Consider the following 23,655-nt stretch of genomic DNA (forward strand, 5'->3'; position numbering starts at 1 on the left):
AGGAAGCCTCCCTGTACGCTTCAGGACCCTCCCAACAACCAGTGGGAGAGTGGGAGGGTGCTATGTAACCACGCTCCCTTATGACAAGGGACCTGAGGTCATGGTCAAGAGAAGTGGGAACCCTTTCTAAGCCTGAGATGCTGAGCTGGGGTTCTGAAGCTCTAGCTGGCATCAGAGTCACAGAGGGCCTGTCGTGACTCAGATTTGGAATTCCACCCCAGAGTATCAGCGGGTAGTCTAGGTGGTGCTGGAGAATTTGCCTTTCTAATGCATGATGCTTGGAGGTCTGCTATTCTGGTAAAATCAAGGTCTCTGAAGGACCAGAGGCTGCTGGTTTTTCCTACCTTCATCCCTCACTTCCTGCCCATAGTCAGTCTAGGAAAACACCCCACTTCCATTTCAACGAGAAACAAGGTCTTTCCTGCTTCGCTTCCACCTTCTATTATACAAAGAAAGCTCAGGACGGGGACCACTTCCTTTTCATGAAGGCTGCCCCATTGGGCAGGGCCCTGAGATTGTTTCTAACACTGATGCTGATCCCAGCCTCAACCTACCACCTCAGGCTTCCCGGAATTGAAGCGAGAAGCCCCTCTCTGCACATATCCACTGGCAGGAACCCACAGACAACAGCTCCTGCAGGCCTCTCAGGTGTCTGGGTGTATGCCGTGAACCCTCTGTCAGTCATCTGGGACCTTCTGAAATGCAGATTCCTGGGGCATGCCCGAGTCCTTCTGACCACCTCAGGGAGCAGGGCAATGACAAACATCCCCGTGTGACTGAGCGTGAGAACCACGGTTGTCCATGGGCAGAAGGGAAAGCTCGTGTGCTAGACACCTCTCCTGTCCCCCTGCTGGGTTTTCCTGCTGGCTGCTTTTCACTGGAGAGCTGCAAGTTCTGAAGATCAGGTCATTTCTCTCACCCCAAGCTCTGGAGTCTGAGCTGAGCCAAACCAAGTCTCAGGCTGTGACTATAATGAATCCTACAAGTTCTGGAACAGGCGAGCTCATCAGTCAGTCCTGTGCTCAAATAGCCCCTGCTGGCCATGCTGTAGCCCAGCAGTTCTCAGCCATGGCTTGTTCCTCACCTGGGTAGGTGGGAGTGAGGGCAGAGAAGGAGGTTTAAAAATACTCAGGAATTCTGATGCAACTGGCTTGAGCAGGGGTCTGGGCATAGTACTTTTAAGTTCTCCAGATGGTGCTAACGTGCAGCCAGTGTTAGAACCCACATTTTTACTACATGGAGTATTGCACACGGGGTTCATTTTCTTATTCCCAGATCAGCTCACTGTGTCCCAGGGTAATTTGGAAGAGAGTTCCTTTGGGGTGTGTGTGTGTGTGTGTGTGTGTGTGTGTGGGTGGGTGGTTAGGATTGCTTTTTGTTTGTTTTTAGAGAGATTTTTGCTATAGGGCATGTGTGCTCGCTGGAGACAGAGATAGAAAGCAAAAAAATCACCCTCCAGGGGGGATGGCCATGCTGCAATCCCTTCTCCTCTCAAGTTTTTGGGCCCACAAACAAATGCATTCAGCGTGCGTTTCAAACCACTGGGTTCAGGACTCAACCCGCAGTCGACTGTGTGGGAGTCCAGTGATGCAACCATTACACCACCTGCTAGTCCCTAGGATTGCTTTTTACATAGCAGCCCACACCAGAGTCAGAAACACAAATATTGCAGACTCCTCCCTCTTTCATCTCTATCCCCCATGTTCAATCTGCCCCAGGTTTCTTCCTTTTCATTTCTTCCTCCTACTATGCTTGGCCCTGCTGCAGCCTGACTTCAGAGGCGCCTCACCTCCTGCCTGCAGGTTCTGGTGTTCTAACTGCTCTTCTTAACTCTTTGATCTTGTCCTCTCTGTTCTGCACTCTGCTGTCAGACAGCCTTTCCACAACTTCGAATGGCTCTGCACAGCACGGCCTATCCACTGGTGATTGTCTGGAATATCTGGTCAAGTCGCTTCTAGAGTCCAAAGTATAAACTCAGCCCCTTAAGAGGCAAAACAATGAGCTGGATTTGAGAAATCAGATATTCTTCTTAAAACCACACTGGGAACCAGCAGTTAGCGTAATGGCTATGTTGCTGGACTCCCACGTAGTTGACTGCGGTTTGCGTCCCGGATCTGGTGACTTAAACCTCGCGCCGGGCGCGTGTGCGTGAGTGCCCAAGATCCCGAGAGGAGAATGGAGGAGAAGGGATTGCGGCATGACCATCCCCCCTGAGGGGTGATTTCTCGCTTTCTATCTCTCTGTCTCTCTCTGCCTGTCTGGCGAGCGCACGCGCCCTATAGCGTAAACTTCTCAAAAAAACAAAAAACAAAAAACCACACAGTTCTAATCTGCCCTAATTGGAGTTCGACTTTTTCCTGGTTAACTGATGCTTCTCTTTACTTTAAGAAGAGGAGAGCAATCTAGTTTCTAAGCATAGTTTAGAATTAACCAAGGCCTGCAGGTGGTGTGGTGGTTAAGGTGATCGACTCCCACATAGCTGACCATGGTTCAAGTCCTGGACCTTGTGGCATGTTTCTCACTGTCCCTCTCTCTCTGTCTCTCTTTAGCCAAATTTAATAATAATAATAATAACAACAATAAATTAAATGATTGTTTAAAAATATAAAAAAGAAGGGACCAGCAGTTAGCATAATGGCTATGTCGCTGGACTCCCATGTAGTCGACCGCAGTTCCAGTCCTGGACCTGGTGGCTTAAACTCACGCCAGGCCCATGCGCATGCGTGCCCACGATCCCGAGAGGAGAATGGAGGAGAAGGGATTGCAGCATGGCCATCCCCCCTGGGGGGGGTGATTTGTCTCTTTCTGTCTCTCTGTCTCTCTCTGTCTGTCTAGCGAGCACACGTGCCCTATAGCAAAAACCTCTCCAAAAAAAAGAAAAATATATATAAAAAAGAATTACCTATGGTGTAGGAGATATACTTCCCAGAGCCTTGGGCAGTTCTTGTGGGTAAGGGGGCCCATTTGCTCCTGTCTTCCAAGTTAAGCTGTGTATCCCTCCAGATGTTGAGTGTGTTTGTAGCTGAATCAGCACCTGATGGACAGCCAAAAGTTTTCAATAAGAAATCTCTAATTTCTGAATCCATGGCTATTGGAAAGAAATATCAAATGCTTGATGTTGTTTCCAATGACTGTAACTGTGAGTTAGAAGTGTTTAACTTCGTAAAAATAAAGGGTAAGGAGAGAAACCAATGTACGGAACGTGACCTATCATCAAATAAGACAAATGACTTGGGAAGAGATTGCAAATGATACCCTCTTACAAATGCAAGAAAAAAAACCTGGTGGCATTTAAAATAATGTTCTATCTGACAGGAATGTGTGGACCTTATTTAAACGTTGATTCAAACAAACAGAAAAACGTAAAATACTTTTTGAGTGCTTTTGATATCTGATGATATTTAGGAAGTCTTATGAAAGCTTTTAGTTGTGATGCTATAAGAATGTTAAAAGAAAGGATTTATGTTTTAGAGACACGTGCTGACATGTTTATGGGTGGAATGGGAGAATACCTGGCATTTGCTTCTGGCTGGTATGAGAGAGAGGAAATGGATGTGAGCAGTGTTGAGACAAGATTGGCAGTGGGTCACTTATTGTTGAAGCTGAGTGACAAGGCCATGGGGGTGGGGAGTATTAGACTATTCTACTTTTGTATATGTTTGCATTTCTCCATAAATATTTTTTAAAGAATATGATATTTTGGGACTAGACAGTAGCATAGCAATGAAACATAGAACTCTGAAGTGCATTCCTACAGGGGAAGGTTCCTGGGTCAAGTCCAGAGAGCTTCCTAAGTACACTGGGCACACACTTGCCACTGATCTGAGGCAGGCTGTCTTGGGAAGAAATATTAGGTTGCCTGGACAATCGTGATGTATTTTTCTATGTTTTTCTGTGCAAAAATGAGTCATGGCTTTCCCAATGACCCAATAGAAAGGTGGAATATAAAAATACATTTTTTTAGGGACCAGCAGTTAGCGTAATGCTAAGTCACTGAACTCCCATGTAGCCAACCGCAGTTCAAGTCCCGGACCCGGTGGCTTAAACTCACGGCAGGCACCTGTGTGTGCGTGCCCAAGATCCTGAGAGGAGAATGGAGGAGAAGGGATTGTGGCATGGGGGGGAGGGTGATTTCTCTCTTTCTGTCTCTCTGTCTCTGTCTTTCTGGTGAGTGCACGTGCCCTATAGCAAAAAAACCTCTTAAAAAAAACCCAAAACAAAACAAAGCAAAAAAATAAATTGTTTTAAATAACTCTAGGGACAGGACCAGTAGATGATGTATGGTTACGTCACTGGACTCCCATGTAGTCAACCGCAGTTCGAGTCCTAGACCCTACGGTGGCTTAAAACGCACTCTGGGCACAAGTGTGTGCATATGAGCCCTAAATCCCCAGAAGAGAAGGAAGGAGAAGGGATTGCAACCTGGCCATCCCCTCTGGTGGGGAGGCGTGATTCTCACTTTCTGTCTCTCTCTGTCTCTCTGGTGAGCACATGCACCCTATAGCAAAAATCTCTCTCAAAAAGAAAAAAGAAAAAAACAGGGAATATGTTTTTATTACTAGAAATTGTGATAAAAATTTACCTAAAATTGGTAATCTACATTAGCTTATTACTGGCTTATGGATGCTACAAGTTTGAGAAGTGCTGGCTGAGTAAGGTCTTGAATAAGGAAATACCAATAGTTAAAGCATTTCACAAAGACTAGTTTGGAATAAAAGGGCCACGAGACACGTAAAGTCCTTTAGGTATGAGTATTTAAGAATACTTCCAAGGCTACCAAGTGGCATGTAGTTAAGGTGGCTGAATCCCACGTGGTCAAGTGCAGGGCTCAAGTTCCAGAACCAGTGGTCTGAAAAACACACCAGGCATATGTGCATGCCTGCCCAAAATCTTAAAAGGAGGAAGAAATGGGAGAGAAGGGATTGCCGGTGTCTGCCCGCCCCCACCCCCACCCCCGCCCCGGGCAGGGTGCTTTCTGACATTTTTTCTGTCTCTTTCCTGGGAGTACACGTGCCCTCTGGTAAATGGGGTGGGGGGAGGGAGCGTATTTCCAGGCTGGTCTGTAGTCTGGTGGTTAAGGGAGTCAGAATCTCATGTGGCCAACCATGGTTCAAATCTCAGCCCTAGCGGCTTCCAGGGGTGCATGTGTGTGTGTGTGTGTGTGTGTGTGTGTGTATGAATGTCCAAAATCCCAATAGGATGGAATAATGGAGGAAAAAGGGTTGTGGTATAACTACATCCCATTGGAGGGATGCTTTCTCCCCTCTCCTGGTTTTTTTTTTTTTTTTCCTGTTTTTCCATTCTCTTTTTCTGGTGAGCACACCCACCCTCTGACCCCCCCCCCCAAAAAAAGAGTATTTCTTGTGTACAGGTGAGGAGGCATGGAAGTGGGGAGACCAAAGATAATGTCTTTGAGTTTCTTGTCAAGTATAAATAAATTTTATTAGAAAGGACTTGAGATGAGTCAGAATAACTGACTGTGGTTTGTAAAAATACCTGTTGACCTATTGATTTGTTGGAAAAGTCTTGACATATTTTTCTTTGCAAAAATGTGTCATGACTTTTCCAACAACCCAATAGTTCCTGATAGAATCTGTAACATATATTCATCTACACACAGAGAAAGACATTTGATCACAAAAAATACTAAGCACATGGACAAACTGGATTCAAAAAATGGCCTTCACTGAATTTCAGGTGGGTTTATGGGTTCGTGCCTATGTTAAGGAGGTGAGAAAGAGCATGAGAACATAGAGTCCCATAGAAATACCTGTGCCATTTGTTGCAGAATTGTCCCTCAGGGTCCCTCTATCTCCCTGAAGGGCGAGCTTTCTGGTTCAGCATCCAGACACGGAACCTGGTATCTTGGACCAGGATGACATGATTGAGTCTCATGAATCATGTCTTGAATCTCATTTCTACAATTGACTAACTGTAGTCTTGAGTGAGTTACTATCTTACTGTTGAATTCTTAGCTTCCTTATTTATAAAATGAACATCGTAATGGTGTCTGTGCACATGACTATCAGAATCAAATGGGGAAGTGTTAAAAGAGCGTATAACCCAGTTCCTCATTGTGTGGACTGAGATCGTTTACCTCCTTGGGTCTGTGCATTTGGAAAGCAGATCTCTTCCTGTCTTGGCCCTTCTTCTTGGTTATTTTTCTCATTTCTTCGCTTCCTAAGACTCTTTTTTATTTTTTTGGAGAGATTTTCACTGTAGGGCGCGTGCGCTCGCCAGACAGACAGAGAGAGACATAGAGACAGAAAGCGAGAAATCACCCCCCAGGGGGGATGGTCACGCCGCAATCCCTTCTCCTCCATTCCCCTCTCGGGATCTTGGGCACGCACGCACACGTGCCCGGCGTGAGTTTTAAGCCACCGGGTCCGGGACACGAACCGCGGTCGACTACGTGGGAGTCCAGCGACATAGCCATTACGCTAACTGCTGGTTCCTCGCTTCCTAAGACTCTTGGATGCAATTTTGCAGCCCACTTGTACTAACTGAACAACATCATCTAACAGACAGTTCCATGTGCTCTTCTTATTGCTGGCTCTATCAATTATTATTTCTTGAGTTTTTGCTATAGAGCACGTGCACTTGCCAGAGAGAAACAGACAGACAGTGAGAGGGAAAGTGAGAAATCACTCTCTGGGGGGATGGCCATGCCGCAATCCCTTCTCCCCCTGGGATTTTGGGCACGCACACACATGGACCCAAGATGATTTTCAAGTCACCAGAACTGAGACTTAAACCAGAATTGACCATGTGGGAGTCAAGAGCTTCAACCACCACATTACCTGCTAGTCCTATTTTTATTGTCTTCTTCATTGCTTATCTTGGTCATTTATTCCATTTTATTCTGTGTAATTTAACAAGCTAGCGCAACTTTTTTGTAGGACAGGGAAGGAATCAGTAACTGGATAAATGAGCAGATGATCTGTGGCTTATATTAGGAGGGAGAGGGATTGAATGAGCTGGGCGGTGGAGAGCAGAGGACTCTGACAGATGAGTGCCTTCAGAATTAGAGAGAGAAGAGAGGAGGAACCAATAGAAACGACCCACTGGACTTTTTATCTTTCTTTCTTTCTTTAAGTTGCTATAAGGTATATGTGCTTGCCAGAGAGAGACAGAGAGACAGAGAGAAAGAGAGGGAGAAGGAACCCTCCAAGGGGTATGGTCATGCTGTGATTTCTTCTCTTCCATTTCTCTATCCTGTTGGGACGTTGGGCACATACCAGACACAAGCATCTGTGCCTGGTATGTTTCTCAAGCAACAGGGTCGGGATGTGAACTGCAGTTGACCGTGTAGGATCCGGCTTCCCTTAATCCCTAGGCACATGGCTGGTCCTTCACTGGACCTTTTAAATAGTGTTATTGCTGGGGCCAGAACAGTGGTACAGCAGTAACAACACTCTGAGAGGCTAATGATCCAATGGGAAGGATTCAGGTTCACATCTGGAGACCTCCTTGAACTCTTTGGTCACGTGCATGCCCATAATCTGGCACTGGCTGGAGCTGGGGGTAGATTATGGTATTATGTTGGATTACCTATCTCTCTGTCTCTCTCAAAGAATTAAATGAATAAACTTTAGAAAACGATTATTGCTTTATGCTTTTTTTGGTGTTCATTGTGTGTACTACCATTGCTTGTTTCCCATTTAATAATAAGCCATAACACCCTTAAAAACAAAATTGGGGTGAGTTTTTTATTTGTCTTAGTGACAAAGTTGGGTGGAAAATGGAAGATCCCTCTTCCTACAACAAATACAGATCTCCTGGATCCAGTCTGGTTTTCCTCCATGACTCAGTGGCCTCTGCCCACTGGTACTTCTGTTCCAGCTGCAGACAAAGCCTTTCCCGGGAAGAGTCAGTTTGTTCCTGACCTACAGGATGCTGACTGCTGACAGGTGCACAGCATGCAGCAAACACTGTTCTCCTCCACTCAGGCTCAGGAAGATGAGTCAGCCACCTGCCTTGGTGACTCGGAGCCTCAGATCTGGGCTCAGGAAGATGAGTCACAGGCACCTGCCTTGGTGACTCGGAGCCTCAGATCTTTCCAGCCTGCATGCCTGGGGGGGTTGCAATGTGGAGTACTGCAAGGGCTTTTTTCAGGGATCTGCCAGGGCCTTGGTGACTGATATCTCCCCTAATAACAACTGGGGAGGAAACTGCTAACTAGAGATAAAGATGACTTTCTAGTTTTTTCAAAGAAAAAAAAAATCTTGTCAAAGACAATACCAGACCTCGAAAAGGAGGTACCACAAAAGTACACATTAGTATAAATCCTTCAAACTCTTTGCTTGAGCCTGGGAAGTTTTATGAAGAAACAGTAACCTGGGCCAGTCAGTGGTACAGTGCTTAAGGCAGCTAGATCCCACATGGCTGATTGTGTGGTTCAAGTCTCAGAGCTGCTGGCTTAAACTTTACCAGTGTGTGTGCATGTGTACCCCAGATCCCAAAAAGAGGCAAAATGGAGAAGGGATTGTGGCACGACCATGCCCCGTTGAGGGTGCTTTATCACTTTCCCTTTCTTTCTCTTTCTGTCTGTCTCTGGCAAACGCCCATGCCCTATGGCAAATGAAAAAGAAGAAGAAGAAACAGTTAAGCTAAGGATTTGGTCCTTCGTTGCCATTTCTCTGCAATTTGATACTACCATTTCTTTAGTCATGAGTGGCAGAGGGCCAGCAGCTTTAGGCTCAGTCTCAGAGGCTAACGTGGCTACAGGATCCCGAAGAAAAACAAGAGAGAACACTGTAGGATTGGAGCACTGAAGTGGCGACTCCCCCCGGGGGAAGGTGGGGCCTTGGAGAGCAGAGGCAGGGCCTTGCGGAATCATTGCCTGGGCCCAGGCCCTTCTCAGAGAAAAGGGGTCTGAGCAACGTGGACACAGTCTCTCAGAACACTGATTCCTAGGCTGATAGCAACGTTTATCTTTTACTTGCAAGAAGCCTTTTAATTTTTTATTTTCCTTTGTAAAAAAAAAATCGTTTGTTTCATTTTGTTTTTAATTTGCTAGTGGGATTGTGTGCTTGCCAGAGAGAGACAGAAAAAGAGAGAGAGGGAAAAGCGAGAAAGTACCCCCCATGGGGGGATGGTCATGCTGCCATCCCTTCTCCATTTTTTCCTTTCAGGATTTTGGGCACACACATGTACCTGGTGTGTTTTTTAAGCCACTGGGTCTAGAACTCAAACCACACAGTTGGCCATATGGGCTTCAGTCACTTAACCACCACGCTACCAGCTGGTCCTGTTTTCCTTCTTTATCTTTCTTCTCTATTTTAAGTAAATACAAAAGTTTACAAAATGAAGCCCACTATACAAAAAGTCAGATTTAGCCATTAAAAAGAATATGTGATGGGACCAGTAGTGGGCATAATGGCTATGTCGCCGGACTCCCATGTAGTCGACTATGGTTCGAGTCCCGGACCTGGTGGCTTAAACTCACACTGGGCATGTGTGTGCGTGCCCAGGATCCTGAGAGGAGAATGGAGGAGAAGAGATTGTGGTGTGGTCATCGCCCAGGGGGGTGATTTCTCACTTTCTGTCTCTCTGGTGAGTGCACGTGTCCTATAGCGAAAACCTCTCAAAAAAAAAAAAAAAAAAAAAAAAAAGAACATATGGTATGTCACTAAGTGAATGACAAAATCATAAAACCATAGGCAATCCCAATTTTTTTATTAAAAAATAATCAGTAAGAAAGGATGTGAAATGACGCATGAAAAGGAGTTGATAGTTGTCTCCTTTAGAGGAAAGAGTAGATGTGGGGTGGGGCGATGTAGAAGGGGAACTTAAAACTTTTTACTCTGAAGTTTTGACACTTTGGGAAAGGCATAGTAATTTTTTTTAAAGATTTATTTTATTTAATTGTATATATTCACTCATTTATTTTTAATTTGACCAGGGAGAGAGGGAAAGTGAGAAAGCAAGCTACCAGGTCCAGGACTTGAACTGTGGTCAGCCATGTGGGAGTGTCCAGCACCTTAACCACCATGCCACCTGCTGGACCCCCCCGGCACATAGTAATTTAAAAAGAGAAAGAGAGGGAACCAGCAGTTAGCGTAATGGCTATGTCGCTGGCTTCCCACGTAGTCGACCGCGGTTCGTGTCCCGGACCCGGTGGCTTAAAACTCACGCCGGGCGCGTGTGCGCGCGTGCCCAAGATCCCGAGAAGAGAATGGAGGAGAAGGGATTGCGGCGTGACCATCCCCCCTGGGGGGTGATTTCTCGCTTTCTGTGTCTATGTCTCTCTCTGTCTGGCGAGTGCACGCGCCCTACAGTGAAAATCTCTCAAAAAAAAAAAAAAAAGAGAAAGAGAAAGACTTAATTTAAGAACTCTGACTAGGAGGGCTACTGATGCTCTCCTGTGGACCTCGGGTTCATCCTTGAGGGTGGACTCTTTCTCCCTGTTGCCTTGGTCCATTAGGAAAGCCTACCCCATCCATTGGACATGAGACCCTCTCTGCCCTCCGTTTCTCCCAGAGTATGAAGCACCCTGCACACATTATTTCTATGTAGGGTCACACAATATTGTGAGGTAGGTGTAGCAACTTGCTCACTTTAGACCTAATGAACCTGAAGTGCAAGAGTGAAAAGGCATAGCTACTAGCAGGCAGAGAGGGCTGAGTCAGGCCCCTCCGTCCAGGCAGAGAGCTCCTTTTAAGCCCCTGCTTCCTCTGGCAGGAAAAGGTTGACTTGGAGCTAGCTGAGGAAGGCAAGGGGGAGCACCAGGATGCTGCCTGTATGTACACGAAAACGCTAAGATTTTCATGCCAGTGCATCATTCCGTGTCATGTTCTATGACGGTTAGTTTTATGTAGCAATGTGGGTAGGTCAGGGTACTCAGATATTTGAAATAGTGCATCGGGATGTTGACATGAGAGTATTTTTTAGATGAGATTAACATTTAAGCCAGGAGATTTAAAGAGTAACGTAAAGCAAATTACTCTCCATAATATGGCCGTATCTAATCAGCTGAAGTCTGTAAGAGAAAAAAACTTAGGTTCTCCAAAGAGGAGGGATTCTGCATCCAGACTTCCTGGAGACTCAGATTTTTCCTGGGTCTGCAGCCTGTCCACCTGCCCTGCAGTTTTCAGACTTGCCAGTCCCAACAACCACGCATGCTAATTCCTTAAATCTCTCTGTACATATACACATGTCCTACTGGTTCTGTTTCTGTGGAGAATTCTGCACAGTACACTCTTTGAAGGAAAAGATTGGGTGCACAATCTTAATTTTACACTAACATTTACTGTCATTGCCATGGCACACAGTGAACCATGTACATGTTTTGTACTTTGTAAATACCTGAATGAAAACCAACAGCCATCGGCCATCCCTGTAGCCAAGTGGTTAAGGGAGCTAGGTCCCACATGGCTGACTGCTCTTCCAACCCTGGCTCAGTGGTTTGAAAAACATTCCAGGCACGCATGTGAGCATGCCCTAAATCCGGATGGGAAGAAGGAATAGAGAGGGAATTTTGTTGTGACCATGCCCCATTGATTTCTCTCTCTTTTTCTGGCAAGTGCATGTGCCCTCTGAAAAAAATTAAAAGAAAATAAAAAACTAACAAGCAAGATTAAAAATTCTGGATGACTCAGCTTGATGGGATTTTTATTCAATCTATTATTTTGCTGTTATGAGTAATTGAATCCAATGGAAAGGAACAGAAATCATCTTGATGAAATTGAGGATTAGGAGTAGGTATTGGTAGTGATGAATGGGGAGATGATCTCCATTTCTAAAGAGTTTGTGACCCATCATTATTCCAGAAACTCTAGGCTGTATTTGGTTTTCTAAATAAGAGTATATGAGAACTGGGTGGGTCAGAAGGAAGCATCACAACAGGCAGGGTTGGCATTTCTTCTCCAACTCAGGTTCCCTGAGCCTCTCTGGTTATCCAGGTCCTTCTTTAGAGAGGGCTTGATCCTATTCTTAGTCACAAACACCGCTTAGTGGCTGCTTTTAGGAGCCAGTCCTGGGCTGTTCTTGCAGGAATTCTTCAGTACCCTCTGAGGCAGACATTACTGTTCCCATTTTAACCATGAGGGAAACTAAAGCTCAAGAATGTTGGGTCATCTGCCCAAACCACATGGGAGTCATGGTCCCAGCTGGTCCTGTGGCCACTGGGAAGAGGAGTGGTGTCTAGGAGGATGTGGCTTCCCTGGATCTTCATCAAGGATCCATCCCTAGGCTCAGCCAGTACAGGCTGCTGGCACACATGCACCCAATAATGCACTCAGGATGCACTCAGGATGCACTCAGGATGCAAGCACAGAACCTTTCCCAGGTGGGTCCAGTTGCACTAACACTGCAGACTGGGATTTTGAAGGAAGAAGCCTGACACCCAACCCTGTTTGGTGCATGGTAGAGCTCTGTAAACATTTGTTGACTGAGCCATGGAGAGCAGTTAATAGCTGTGTGGTTGGATAAGTTAATAAACCAGTGAATTTTTTGTATGGGGAAAAATGACTGGAAATTACCAACTCTCTTGCCTGATACATAATAGCATTCAATGTTTGTAGAGTAATGGTCAGTTCTTAAAAGTGAGGGTGTCACGAACAGATGAATGAATTGAAAAAGTGTAGCACATATATACTGTGGAACACTACTCAGCCATTAAAAAAAAAAAGACCCTGGCATTTGATAGAAAGTGAATAAATATGGAAGATTTACTGCTGATTGATACAATCCAGAATATGAAAGAGAGACATTGTATGTCTCCACTTAATATACACTGACTGTACTCTATGGCAGAAACTGAAAGATTAGAGGATATAGAAGAATGGAAAATGGCTATGGACACTGGAGGAAATCTGGGAAAAGAGTGGGAGATTGGGGAGAGTGGAAGGAAAGAAATCAAAGAGAAAAATAGAGAGGCAAGATATTTGAGGACACAGAAATGGAAGAGTGTCGATGATAACATGTATAATGTTTTCTATTGGACTGGTGAGAAGTGTGTTCATGTTGGGTAAATTCATTTTACCCAAGTTGTAGTGATGTACAGTAATTGAATGTATAAAATAATAAATTTTGGGGGGAGGGAGGTTTTTGCTATAGGGCACATGCTCTCGCCAGAAAGACAGAGACAGAGAGACAGAAAGCAAGAAAACACCCACCAGGAGGGATGGCCACACCACAGTCCCTTCTCCTCCATTATCCTCTCGAGATCTTGGGCTCACATAAAACATGCACCTAGCATGAATGTAAGCCACCGGGTCTGGGACTCGACATTGGCCATTATGCCAACTGCTGGTCCCCCTCAATTATGTCTTACAGGTACTTTAAACTTGAAATTTAATATGACATAACTCCAGGGGTCTCCTACTCATTTAAGAGACATAAGATCTGTGAGCAGCAAATGGCATAATCATTATGTCGCTGGACTCCCATGCAGTGACTGTGGTCAAGTCCTAAAACTCAAACCGGGTATGTGTACATGCATGCCCAAGATTCCAAGAGGAGAATGGAGGAGAAGGGATTGTGGCATGGCTGTCCTCCCGGGAGTTATTTTTTTCTCTCCCAACCCCTTCTCTCTCCAGTGAGTGCTTGCACCCTATAGCAAACTTAAATTACAATAAAACCTCGATAAGCATGAAAGAAAACATCAAAAACACACCAAAGAGGTGAACGGGGAGTGTGCACATCAGTGGAAAAGGATAGGCTACACTTTTGATCAAAGTGGGGCTTGACTAGTCAAGGAAAATTAGATAAAAAGAAGTGTAAAAATGACATCATAATTAGGTGTGAAACCCAGGCTGTTGCTTCAGCAATGGGTTAGGCTAGATTAGAGACAGATGCAGAAAAGAAAGAGGAATGAGTGAAGTATGGAAAACTTTCCTTGGATGATAGTCATCCCCTGTAGGCAATAGAAATGAAGTCTAGTGTTTTGGGGTGATAAGAGGAGAAGGAAAAGACGGAATGTCAGTGGCCTGGTCCTTAGGCCAAGCAGGAGGCGAGGGGGCCCATGGCCTCGAGCAGTGACTCAGGCGGGAGGAATGTGACTCAGGCTGCCTGCAGCTGTGATAAGGACAGGATGGGCACCGCAGAGGACATCCTGCAGCGGCCTGGGACTTCCCAAACAGGAGCACACAGGGAAACTCACCGCCTGTATGCCAGGCAGAGTCCTTGTGATGAGCAAGAGGAGACTGGAACTGCTCTTGTTCCATCCCAAGCACGGGGTGTTGGGAGATGGCAAGGTTGATGCCCGCCAGGCCACATAGACAGCTTCTTTACGGACCAGGCTGGCTCCTGCCTTCCTGGACCTGCAGCTCGTGAGCTGTGCTGACCCCTTTCCAGGCTAGCCTAGGTGTGCCCATGCCCTCTGCTCCTAAGGCATGGATAGAAATCGCAGGTACATTTCTCCTACCAGCCCAGTTTATGTCATATCTTGTGTATTGCTTGTGCTTTAATTTATTTAGGATACTCCCTTAAATAGGCTCCATTTTTAACATAAGCTCTGCCTCCAAAGCAAATACTCATATTTGTAAATTACTCTCAGCTGAGCCACCACCATGGCCACTACCCACAGGATTCCTGGACTTCCTTGCAGCATGGTCCAAACCTTCCCTGGGCATCCACTCGCCAGGCACTGGAGAAGCGTCCTCCTTGGAAGCAATCTTTCCTCAGAAGTGTAAATCACTGAGTTCCCAGAAGCAGACGGTCTCTGCCTAGGATTCTCTCCCTTTTCTATTATTGAATCTGGAGCATCTTCTTCTCTCTCTACAACCTCTCCTACACATGCCTGTGTCCTGGGGTTTGGCTCATCCTTCAGGAGCTCTGTGCTTCCCTGGAGAAGTAAAAAATCATCCTGCTCACATTCACAGTGATAATCATGTTTATAGCATGGACCCTTGATAGGACATGGTAAGAATGGCTCTTTGGGCTATCCAGTGGCATGGTGGTGGTGAAGGTGGCTGGATTTGACATGGCTGACTGCATGGTTTGGGTCAGATCTGGTGGCTTGAAAAACATACCAGGCACATGTGTGCGCATGCCCCATCTCACGGGTGGGTGCTTTCTCACTTTCCCTCTCTGTCTCTCTCTAGCGAGTGCAAGTGTCCTCCATAAAAGAAAAAAAAAAACCTAAAAAAAAAAAAAAAAAAGAATAGCACTTTACTTCTGTGGTCTTTCTCCCCAAATCTAAGAAACCCAGTCTAATGATGATAAAAACAGACAAACCCCAGTTGAAAGACATTCATTTAAATACCTGACCAGTGCTGCTGCAAACTGATGAGATTCTCAAAAAGGACGCCTCATCACCTTGTCACAGTCAAAAGAGCCTAAGGAGACATGACAATCGAATGCAATGTGATATCCTAGATAGGATCATGCCACAGAAAAAGGATATTAAGCAAAAACCAAGGAAATCGGAGTAAACATAGACTTGAGCTAATAACCATGTGTCAGGATCAGTTCATTAATGCTAATAAATGCACCACACTAATGTCAAGATGTTAATAATAGGGGAACCTGGGAGTCGGGTATGTGGGAACTCCATGTAGTAACTTTGCAACGTCCCTGTAATTCTGAAACTGTTCTCAAATTAAGAGTTCATAAACATAAATAAATAAATAAAGAGTTCGAAGCCACCATACCACACCCAGTGGGGCAGCGGCTGTTTGGTCCAATATCATGATAGAACATCTTACTCATCCATCCTAAATGCTGCCTTTCAAACTACAGGCATGATAAAGTAAATGCCAACTGGTTACTAAGTGAGACCTCAACCACGTTAGCCTTTGCTTACTGCTGTTTAAAATATCTCTTATACAATCCCCAAGAACTGTTATTAATATATACTTAAAACATTCTGGTTTGACTTATTTCTGATTCAAAAAGTAGGTAATATGTTACTGGGTAGGACTTGAAAAGAAGAAATTGTTGTCAAAATGGTTTCTACCTTAAGAAATAGGATTATTTACCTAATTTCCCTGAAAAGGATTTTTGGAGGTGACTCAGAATTTCCACTCACTCTACCAAGTTCTATCCTGCAGAAGCTGTGATAATGAAGCAATAATTTCCAGTGATTGCGAGGTACAATAAGCCCCAGCCAAGAAGGTTTCATATCTCATTGTGCATTTTCAAAGTCCAGCCTGTTCTTTCCTGCAGCAAAATATGAGATTATAAATATGTTACTCTAATTTTCATCCATCATGTGCTTCTAGTGCTGATTTTTAAAAGTATTCTTAAATAACACCTCTGGACTCTATTTACTTGGATACATGTCCTCACTGAAGATACACACACACACACACACACACGGAGAGCAAGAGAGAGAGAGAGCGAGCAGGAAAGTGAGAAATCAGCACCCCTCAGGGAAGGGGGTGGCCATTCCAGTCTCCTTCTGGGATTTTGGGCACACAGGAATATGTACCTGGTATTTTTCAGGTCACCAGGTCCAGGACTTCAATTACTTAGTTGGCTATGTGGGATCCAGCTGCCTTAACCTCTATGCCACCTGCTGGCCTTCTGCTTTTGTTTAAGAAGAGAGAATATGGGGTTGGCAGGTGGTGTAGTAGTTGGGTCACTGGACTCCCACATGGTCGACCATGGTTCAAGTCCTAGACCTGGAGGCTTGCTTTCTCACTTTACTTCTCTCTTTCTCTGGTCAAATTAAAATAGTAACAATAATAACAATAAGTAAAATTAAATTTAAAAAAGAAGAGAGAATTTGAGAAGGTGAGAGATATCATCAAGGGGAAATTTAGGAAGAAGCTTTTCTTGTTCTTAGATCTCAAAAGTAACATTAGTGTCTTTCTTTAATTATTGTGATGCATAACACATCATGATGTCATCCAAGCTATGGAGACTAACTATCTTTCTTTCTCTTTCTTTTTTCTTAGAGGGGAAAGTGTGCTTTCTGGAGGAGGGAGAAAGGAAATTAGGAAAGCACCTCCCCAGGGGATGGCCATGCCACTATCTTTTCTATTTCTCCTTTCAGGATTTTGGATATACACACAGCACCTGTTGTATTTTTCAAGTTGCTGGGTCTGGGACTTGAACCACACAGCTGACCATGTGGAATCCAGCTGCCTCAACCACCATGCTACTGGCTAGTCCTTTATAGAAGACTTTCTGAAAAAAGAAATGGTAAAAAACCAAGTTGGCAAATCCCTTTGAAAAACTGGTATACACTTCATGAACCCCGTCACTCAGGCACACCCCAACTCTGAAATCCTCACTGTTTTGTCTTAACCATTGTCTCTCCAGCTCACTTGTCTCTTGGGCTTCTTCACACTCAGTCCTGCCCTGCTGGTTTCTAACCATTGCCAGCTTCTTCTTGGTTTCATGGTCTTCCTAGTCTACCACATGACCTTCACCTTTGTATGAGTCAGGACAGAAAATCTGACCCTAGAGGGCAGGGAGGATGTCAGTACGACTTTTCTGAATTGGCTGTATGCCCAAGCCTTTGTCAAGTGTTCCTCATAATTTGTCTCCTTTATTGGTCTTTTTTCTTCTTTCTTTTTTTCTTGTTTCTTGGTAATTCCAAAGCGAAACTAGGATTGGAAAACTCACAAAACAATTAGCCAATCAAAAAGCTACAGACCGACTTTAACATCTTAAAATTCATCTCTGAGTGGGACCAACAGATGGCGTAATGATTACATTGCTGGTCTCCCACATAGTCGACTGTGGTTCTAGTCCTGGACCTGGCAGCTTAAAACCAGGCTGGGTGCTCCTCTTGGATCTCCCGCGCCCAGGGCCGGAGCAGGGCAGAGGCAGGAGCTGGGAGGAGATGCAAAAGCACAACCTTCGCACCAACAAGTGGCTCATCATCGACCGCAAGGTCTGCAACATCACCAAGTGGTCCAACCAGCACCCAGGGGGCCACCGGGTCATTGGTAACTACGCGGGAGAAGATGCCACAGATGCCTTCCGTGCCTTTCACCCCAACCTTGATTTCGTGCGCAAGTTCATGAAGCCCCTGTTGATTGGCAAGCTGGCCCTGGAAGAGCCCAGCCAGGACCGTGGCAAGAATAAGAAGCTGGGCCTTCAGGAGAAGTTTCCACATGGCTCCAGTGAACTAGATTTTTAAGGGAATGAAGATTTTCTACTAATAATTCAGCCTCCAACAAACGAGCTAGCGTGATCACAATAGAATGGCAAAGAGATTCTAGATCACCTCTGTCTGCTTGCTCCTGAACATTAAGGCTGAACTTCAAGAATTTGAAAGAAACACAACATCCATCAGGTGACAAGAAATCACCGCCGGATCACGAGACATATGGGAAAACAAGAAAATACCTCTCCTCTAAGGGAAAAGAGTAACTCTTCTTCGTCCACAAGCAGTTCGGTGAAAATCATGGAAATGTCTGATAAGGAATTCAGATCATTCATTATGTCTAAGCTAACAGAGATGGAAGAGAAGAGAGATAATGAACTGCTAAAGAGAAAGGAGAAAGAAGTTGACAAGTTCCAGGAGATGAGGAAATTCCTGCAAGATCTAAAAGAGGAATTACACACTTTACAAAAGACTCAAACGGAACTGCTAGAGATGAAGTCTATAATACAAGAAGTAAAAATCTCCCTGGAAAGTATTAAAAGCAGACTAGATCATTCAGAAAATAGAATCTCAGATGTAGAGGAAAAAATGGCTGGCCTAGAAAAATCCACCATGAAGACTGAGAAAATGGCACAAAAATTTGAGAATAATATGCGAGAAGTACTGGATACCATCAAACGTCCAAATATCCGGATAATTGGCATTCCAGAAGGTGAGGAAACCCATAAGGGCATTGATAATCTATTCCATGAAATCCTGCAAGAAAACTTTCCAAACCTAGAGAGGCATTCAAAGATCCAGTCCCAGGAAATACAACGGACCCCAAATAGAATCAACCCTAGAAGATCTTCTCCAAGACACATTATAGCCAGGTTGACCAAAACTGCAGACAAAGACAAGATACTAAGATTAGCAAGAGAAAAACATCAAGTTACCTACAAAGGACATCCCATCAGGCTAACAGCAGATCTCTCATCAGAAACAATAAAAGCGAGGAGAGAATGGGAAAATATATTCCAAGTGTTAAGAGAGAAGCAGTTTCAGCCAAGAATACTGTATCCGGCAAGATTATCTTTCAGGTGGGAAGAAAAGACAAGAACATTCTCAGATAAACAAAACCTGAAAGAATTTACCAGCACCAGACCAGACCTCCAAGAAGTTCTCAAGGATGTGCTGTATCAGGAAAACTAAACGCAGATACATGGAAATAAGAGTCCAAAAACTGAGAAAGTAGCTAACTTAATCATAGGGACAAGTCTGGAGTTGAATACTATATCCCAGAATTTAATCAGGAAAATTGAACCAGAACAGAAGATAAAAGTATATGAGACTGATAGGTTCATGCACCTACCATTTGAACAGAATCCTAACCTGTTTCCGGGCTTTAAGCAAAGTTCCTTGGCGGTTCTTTGATTTAAGTTAAAACTGGTTTTCTTAGTAGTAACGAGGGAACTCACCTTTGAAAGTAGTCAGGTTATGTAGGAAATTGTGTGATCAATGCAATGTGGGTGGGAAGGGAATGGAGGACAATTTTGGACACTAGAGGTGGTGTGAGAGGAGGGTGGGAAGGGACAGAGGGTCAGAAAGAGGGGTGGAATTAATTCTAGCAACTAGAAGTGGAAATTTATATTTTTTGTAATGTGCATGATTGAGTCACTATGCAGTGTGTACTGGATGGGAGATCGCATTTTGTGTGCTGTGATGATGCCTAGAGAAGGAATGTAAATTGAGTTACAAAAAAGAGTTTCAGGAAAACAAAATATATCTATTCAATGACTGCAGTAGGATATGTAGCCCCAGTTAGGTGCTACTTGATAGGATGCGTAAAGTTAGACTTGTGCTCATGGAAATGTGTCACATGTGTTTGCTAGGAGGGTATTTGGATTGATGAGGGTCTTTGGTGATTCAATAAAATGTGGGGGGAAAATGGTATAGAAAGCAAACATAGATAACAGAGAAAGTGTGGGAGGAGAACAGGAGGTGGCAGAGGGTAAGAGAGAGGGAACCAAGGATAGGGGGAAAAAAGCAAAACATACAGAAAACAAGAAATGGAAGATCACTTGCTAATAATAACATGTTTGTTGATATGCTTGATAGAGACAATATACAGTGTACTCTGGATGGAAAAAAAAAAAGAAATGGAAAAATTGTTTGTTGATAACACATATGTTGATGTACTTGATTGAGCCAACAGACAATGTATTTTGGATGAAAACTTCATTTTGTATACTGTAATGATGTATAGCATATTAATGTTAAAAAATAAAAACAAATTAAAAAAAAAAAATAATAAATAATAAATAAAATAATTATTTTAAAAAATTATCAATCTGGTGATTGTTAATTCAGTGACCATATCAGAAACACTTTGCAATGATGTTGGAGAGGTAGCATAGTAAAGGGAGAAGTACTAGTCAAATAGGGAGTTTTTCTTATTTTATTTAACTTTATTTATTTATTTCCTTTAATTTGACTATAGAGGGACAGAGAGAGAGAGAGAGAGACTGAAAGTGAAAAGGCAAACTGCCAGGTCCAGGATCTGAACCTTGGTCGGCCATGTGGGAGTCTAGCGCCCTTAATCACCATGCCACCTGCCAGCCCAGGAGTTTTTCTTATCCTTGCTTGTTCCAAAATAGCTTGGTGACTTCTCTGAGCACTCATATTACCTGGGAAAAGGTGAGAACGAACTGGATAAATTCCTAGTCACTAACAATTTGAAATTTTCTGTTTAGCCTGATGACTTGTGTAAAGGTAATCATAAAATAACTTTTGAAGTCTCCAATTATCCCGAGGTATCACTGAAAAGTATTCTTGTCTTGACTGCTTTCAGGCAAAGGATTTATCCAAGTTAAAAGTGAAACCCCAAATGACCTAAAGCATTTTAGGTCTTCTGTGTTATTTATTTTCCATTTCAAAGCAGATTTAAGGTTAGGATTTTGTATAAACGTCATAGTAATAAATGGCTACTATTTATACTTGAAATACAGTTATTTGCCCCAGGTCTCCCAATACTAGTTTTGCTCTGGTGTGTTTTCTTTTTTTTTAAACCAAATTAATTTTAAAACCTTTTCTGAAAGGCCATAAATGAGAAAGAGAAAGAAAACAAACCTGTTTAATATAATAAAAATATATATATTTTGATTCCACTTGGAGCATTCAAACGGCTTTCCATTTTCCGTGGTCACTAAATACTCACAAGGCCTTGCTCTATTAGTTACTAAGGTAACCCCAAGCTGGCAGCATGTTGACATACCTTTCAAGGCCAAGAGATTTTGCAGCATTTTATAGATAATGTCACATTAACCTCAAACTTGATCTTTTCACAAGAGAACAATAATTGTTGAATGAATCTGTTGTAATTTTATTGTTTTTTTTTTTAAGTGACTTTTTGTTGCACTTTCTTTCAGTTCAGTTACTATTTATTCTGTTTTCAAAATTAAATAGTGGTATAATTCAGAAATATTTATTGATTTCTGCATTAAACCATTCATGCTGTTCTTATGCCGTTTAACTCACAGCCTGGGTCAGAACCCATGTAGTTATCCAAATGATCCCCCAAAGAGAAAATAGCCTTTGATCTACCCTTACAGCCCCATAAAGATATACCTAATAAAAATCAAAGCAAAGCACAGTTCATTAGTCTTTTCCAACATAGCAACTTGTATAAATAACCTAAAGTAATGGTAAATTTAGAAAAACATATATTTGAAAAAAAATATATTAAGCATTCATAAACTCAAATATACTGACAGGATTATTTCTCTGTTTAACAACTAGGTGCTTAAAAATATTTGGGATAATTCATGTTTGATAAATCTAATCAAAGAAAATACCTGAATATAAAATAATGGTAGCTCTCAAATATTTGCAAACTCTTCCAACAAATCAAGCATCCTCACAAAATCAGCATTTGTGGGTAGTCAATTTCTCTCTCTTCTAAAGTTCTCCAAGTTCTTACATATTCAGTGGTTCTTTGCAAGCTCTTAAATTTATCCATTTACTTTCAGTTTAGTGCATCTTCAAACATCCTTGAACTTCACCTTATTCACTTAGATTCTATTTAAAAAGTTACTATTTTTGGATACTGACAACTGTGTGAAGGTCATAACGAATTGATCAAAGGAGTTAATAAGATTGCTCAGAATCAAATATTTTCTCTAAAGTGATAGAGCTATTTAATGTAGCAAATATTGGCTGTATCTGTGTAATAGTTAATATGCAAAATAAGCACAATAATTAATTCATAGTTTATTTGAACTTGTGTAACTCCCCATTTAAATTTTGCTTTATTAAAGATGATTTTTATTACTTCCCTGTGGCAATCTAACCTTTGGAGAGTGGGAAATTATCCACCATGTGCATTTTTTGTATTCGATTATTAACATCCAATTATGTTCTAGTTAATTTGAAAGTGTTGGAAAGCAAATGACATGTTTTGCTTACTGCAGAAAATCTTGCCATTCAAAATTTTAAATTATTAGATACTCCATTTCTTTATTTGTGATAAGAATACCAATTCGCATAACATCTTATGAAAACTAATGAATACTGTGAGATTAAAATTGGAAGGAGTTACTTATTATTATGTCATAATACTTCTCAAGAAATACCATGCGCATTTGAATTCCTTGTGAAGATGATACAGTTGGAAAATGGAAGAGAAAGATTTTGGATAAAGAATTGGCACATTTTGTGTAGTTGGCCTTTTCAGTTTTGTCTAGCTAAAATAACTTCCTTGGTCTCCCTCTTGCTTTAATTTTTTTTTTTTTTGGAGAGTTTTTCGCTATAGGGTGCGTGCGCTCGCCAGACAGAGAGAGAGAGACATAGAGACAGAAAGCGAGAAATCACCCCCCAGGGGGGATGGTCACGCTGCAATCCCTTCTCCTCCATTCTCCTCTCAGGATCTCGGGCACGCACGCACATATGCCCGGCGTGAGTTTAAGCCACCAGATCCAGGACTCAAACCACAGTCAACTACATGGTAGTCCAGCGATGTAGCCATTATGCCATTTGCTGGTCCCTTGTTTTAATTATTTTCTCTACTTATTTATAGTTTGTTTTGCCTTGCGATGTTAATGAAATTTTTTGCAAAAAATATTTTATTTATTTATTCAATGAATGAGAAAAAGAGAGATAGGTATCTCCTGACCCATGATTGCCCCCAGCCACAGCAAGTTCAGATTGTGGGCATACACATACCTGGGATACTCAGAAAAGTCTCCAGAAATGAACCTGGGACCTTCCCATGTGGGTCTACCTCACAGAGTATTCTGCTTTACAGCTGTACCATTGTCCAGGTCTCTTTTAATGAAATTCTAAAAGGGCATACTCAAGTGACATACAGCTTTATTTCATTGACTAATCCTTTGCTTTTAAAAAAATTATTCTTAAGAAACAAATAACAATTGGGTATATTTATGGAGTACAACATGATGGGTCTTCTTTTATTAATGAGAAAGAGAGATTATGCAGGAGGGAGAGAGAGGAAGAGAGGAATATTTGGCAGGGTCTTACCATGTTGCAAGTCATAATCTTTCTGCCCCAGCCTTGCCATTAGCTAGGAGCACAGGTGCATGGCACCATGGCTGGCTATTTTAAGTTGGTCAAGCAACTGAACCTGGGCCTCCCTAGTATCCTCAGCCACCACCAAG

At 43.0% G+C, this 23,655-nt stretch overlaps 1 protein-coding gene across 1 annotated transcript in view; it reads left to right on the top strand.

The window, feature by feature from the left end:
- The first annotated feature begins 17,737 nt into the window (after positions 1-17,737).
- The window catches only part of LOC106735069 (acyl-CoA 6-desaturase-like), a 29,453-nt gene continuing 23,535 nt past the window's right edge, over positions 17,738-23,655 (top strand). Inside the window, exon 1 of the mRNA XM_014588615.1 lies at positions 17,738-17,972. Coding sequence (XP_014444101.1) covers positions 17,738-17,972 — 235 coding nt within the window. The remainder of the gene's footprint in view (positions 17,973-23,655) is intronic.

This window comes from Tupaia chinensis, unplaced genomic scaffold (genome assembly GCF_000334495.1).
Source record: "Tupaia chinensis unplaced genomic scaffold, TupChi_1.0 Scaffold000290_1, whole genome shotgun sequence".
NCBI lineage: Eukaryota > Metazoa > Chordata > Mammalia > Scandentia > Tupaiidae > Tupaia > Tupaia belangeri.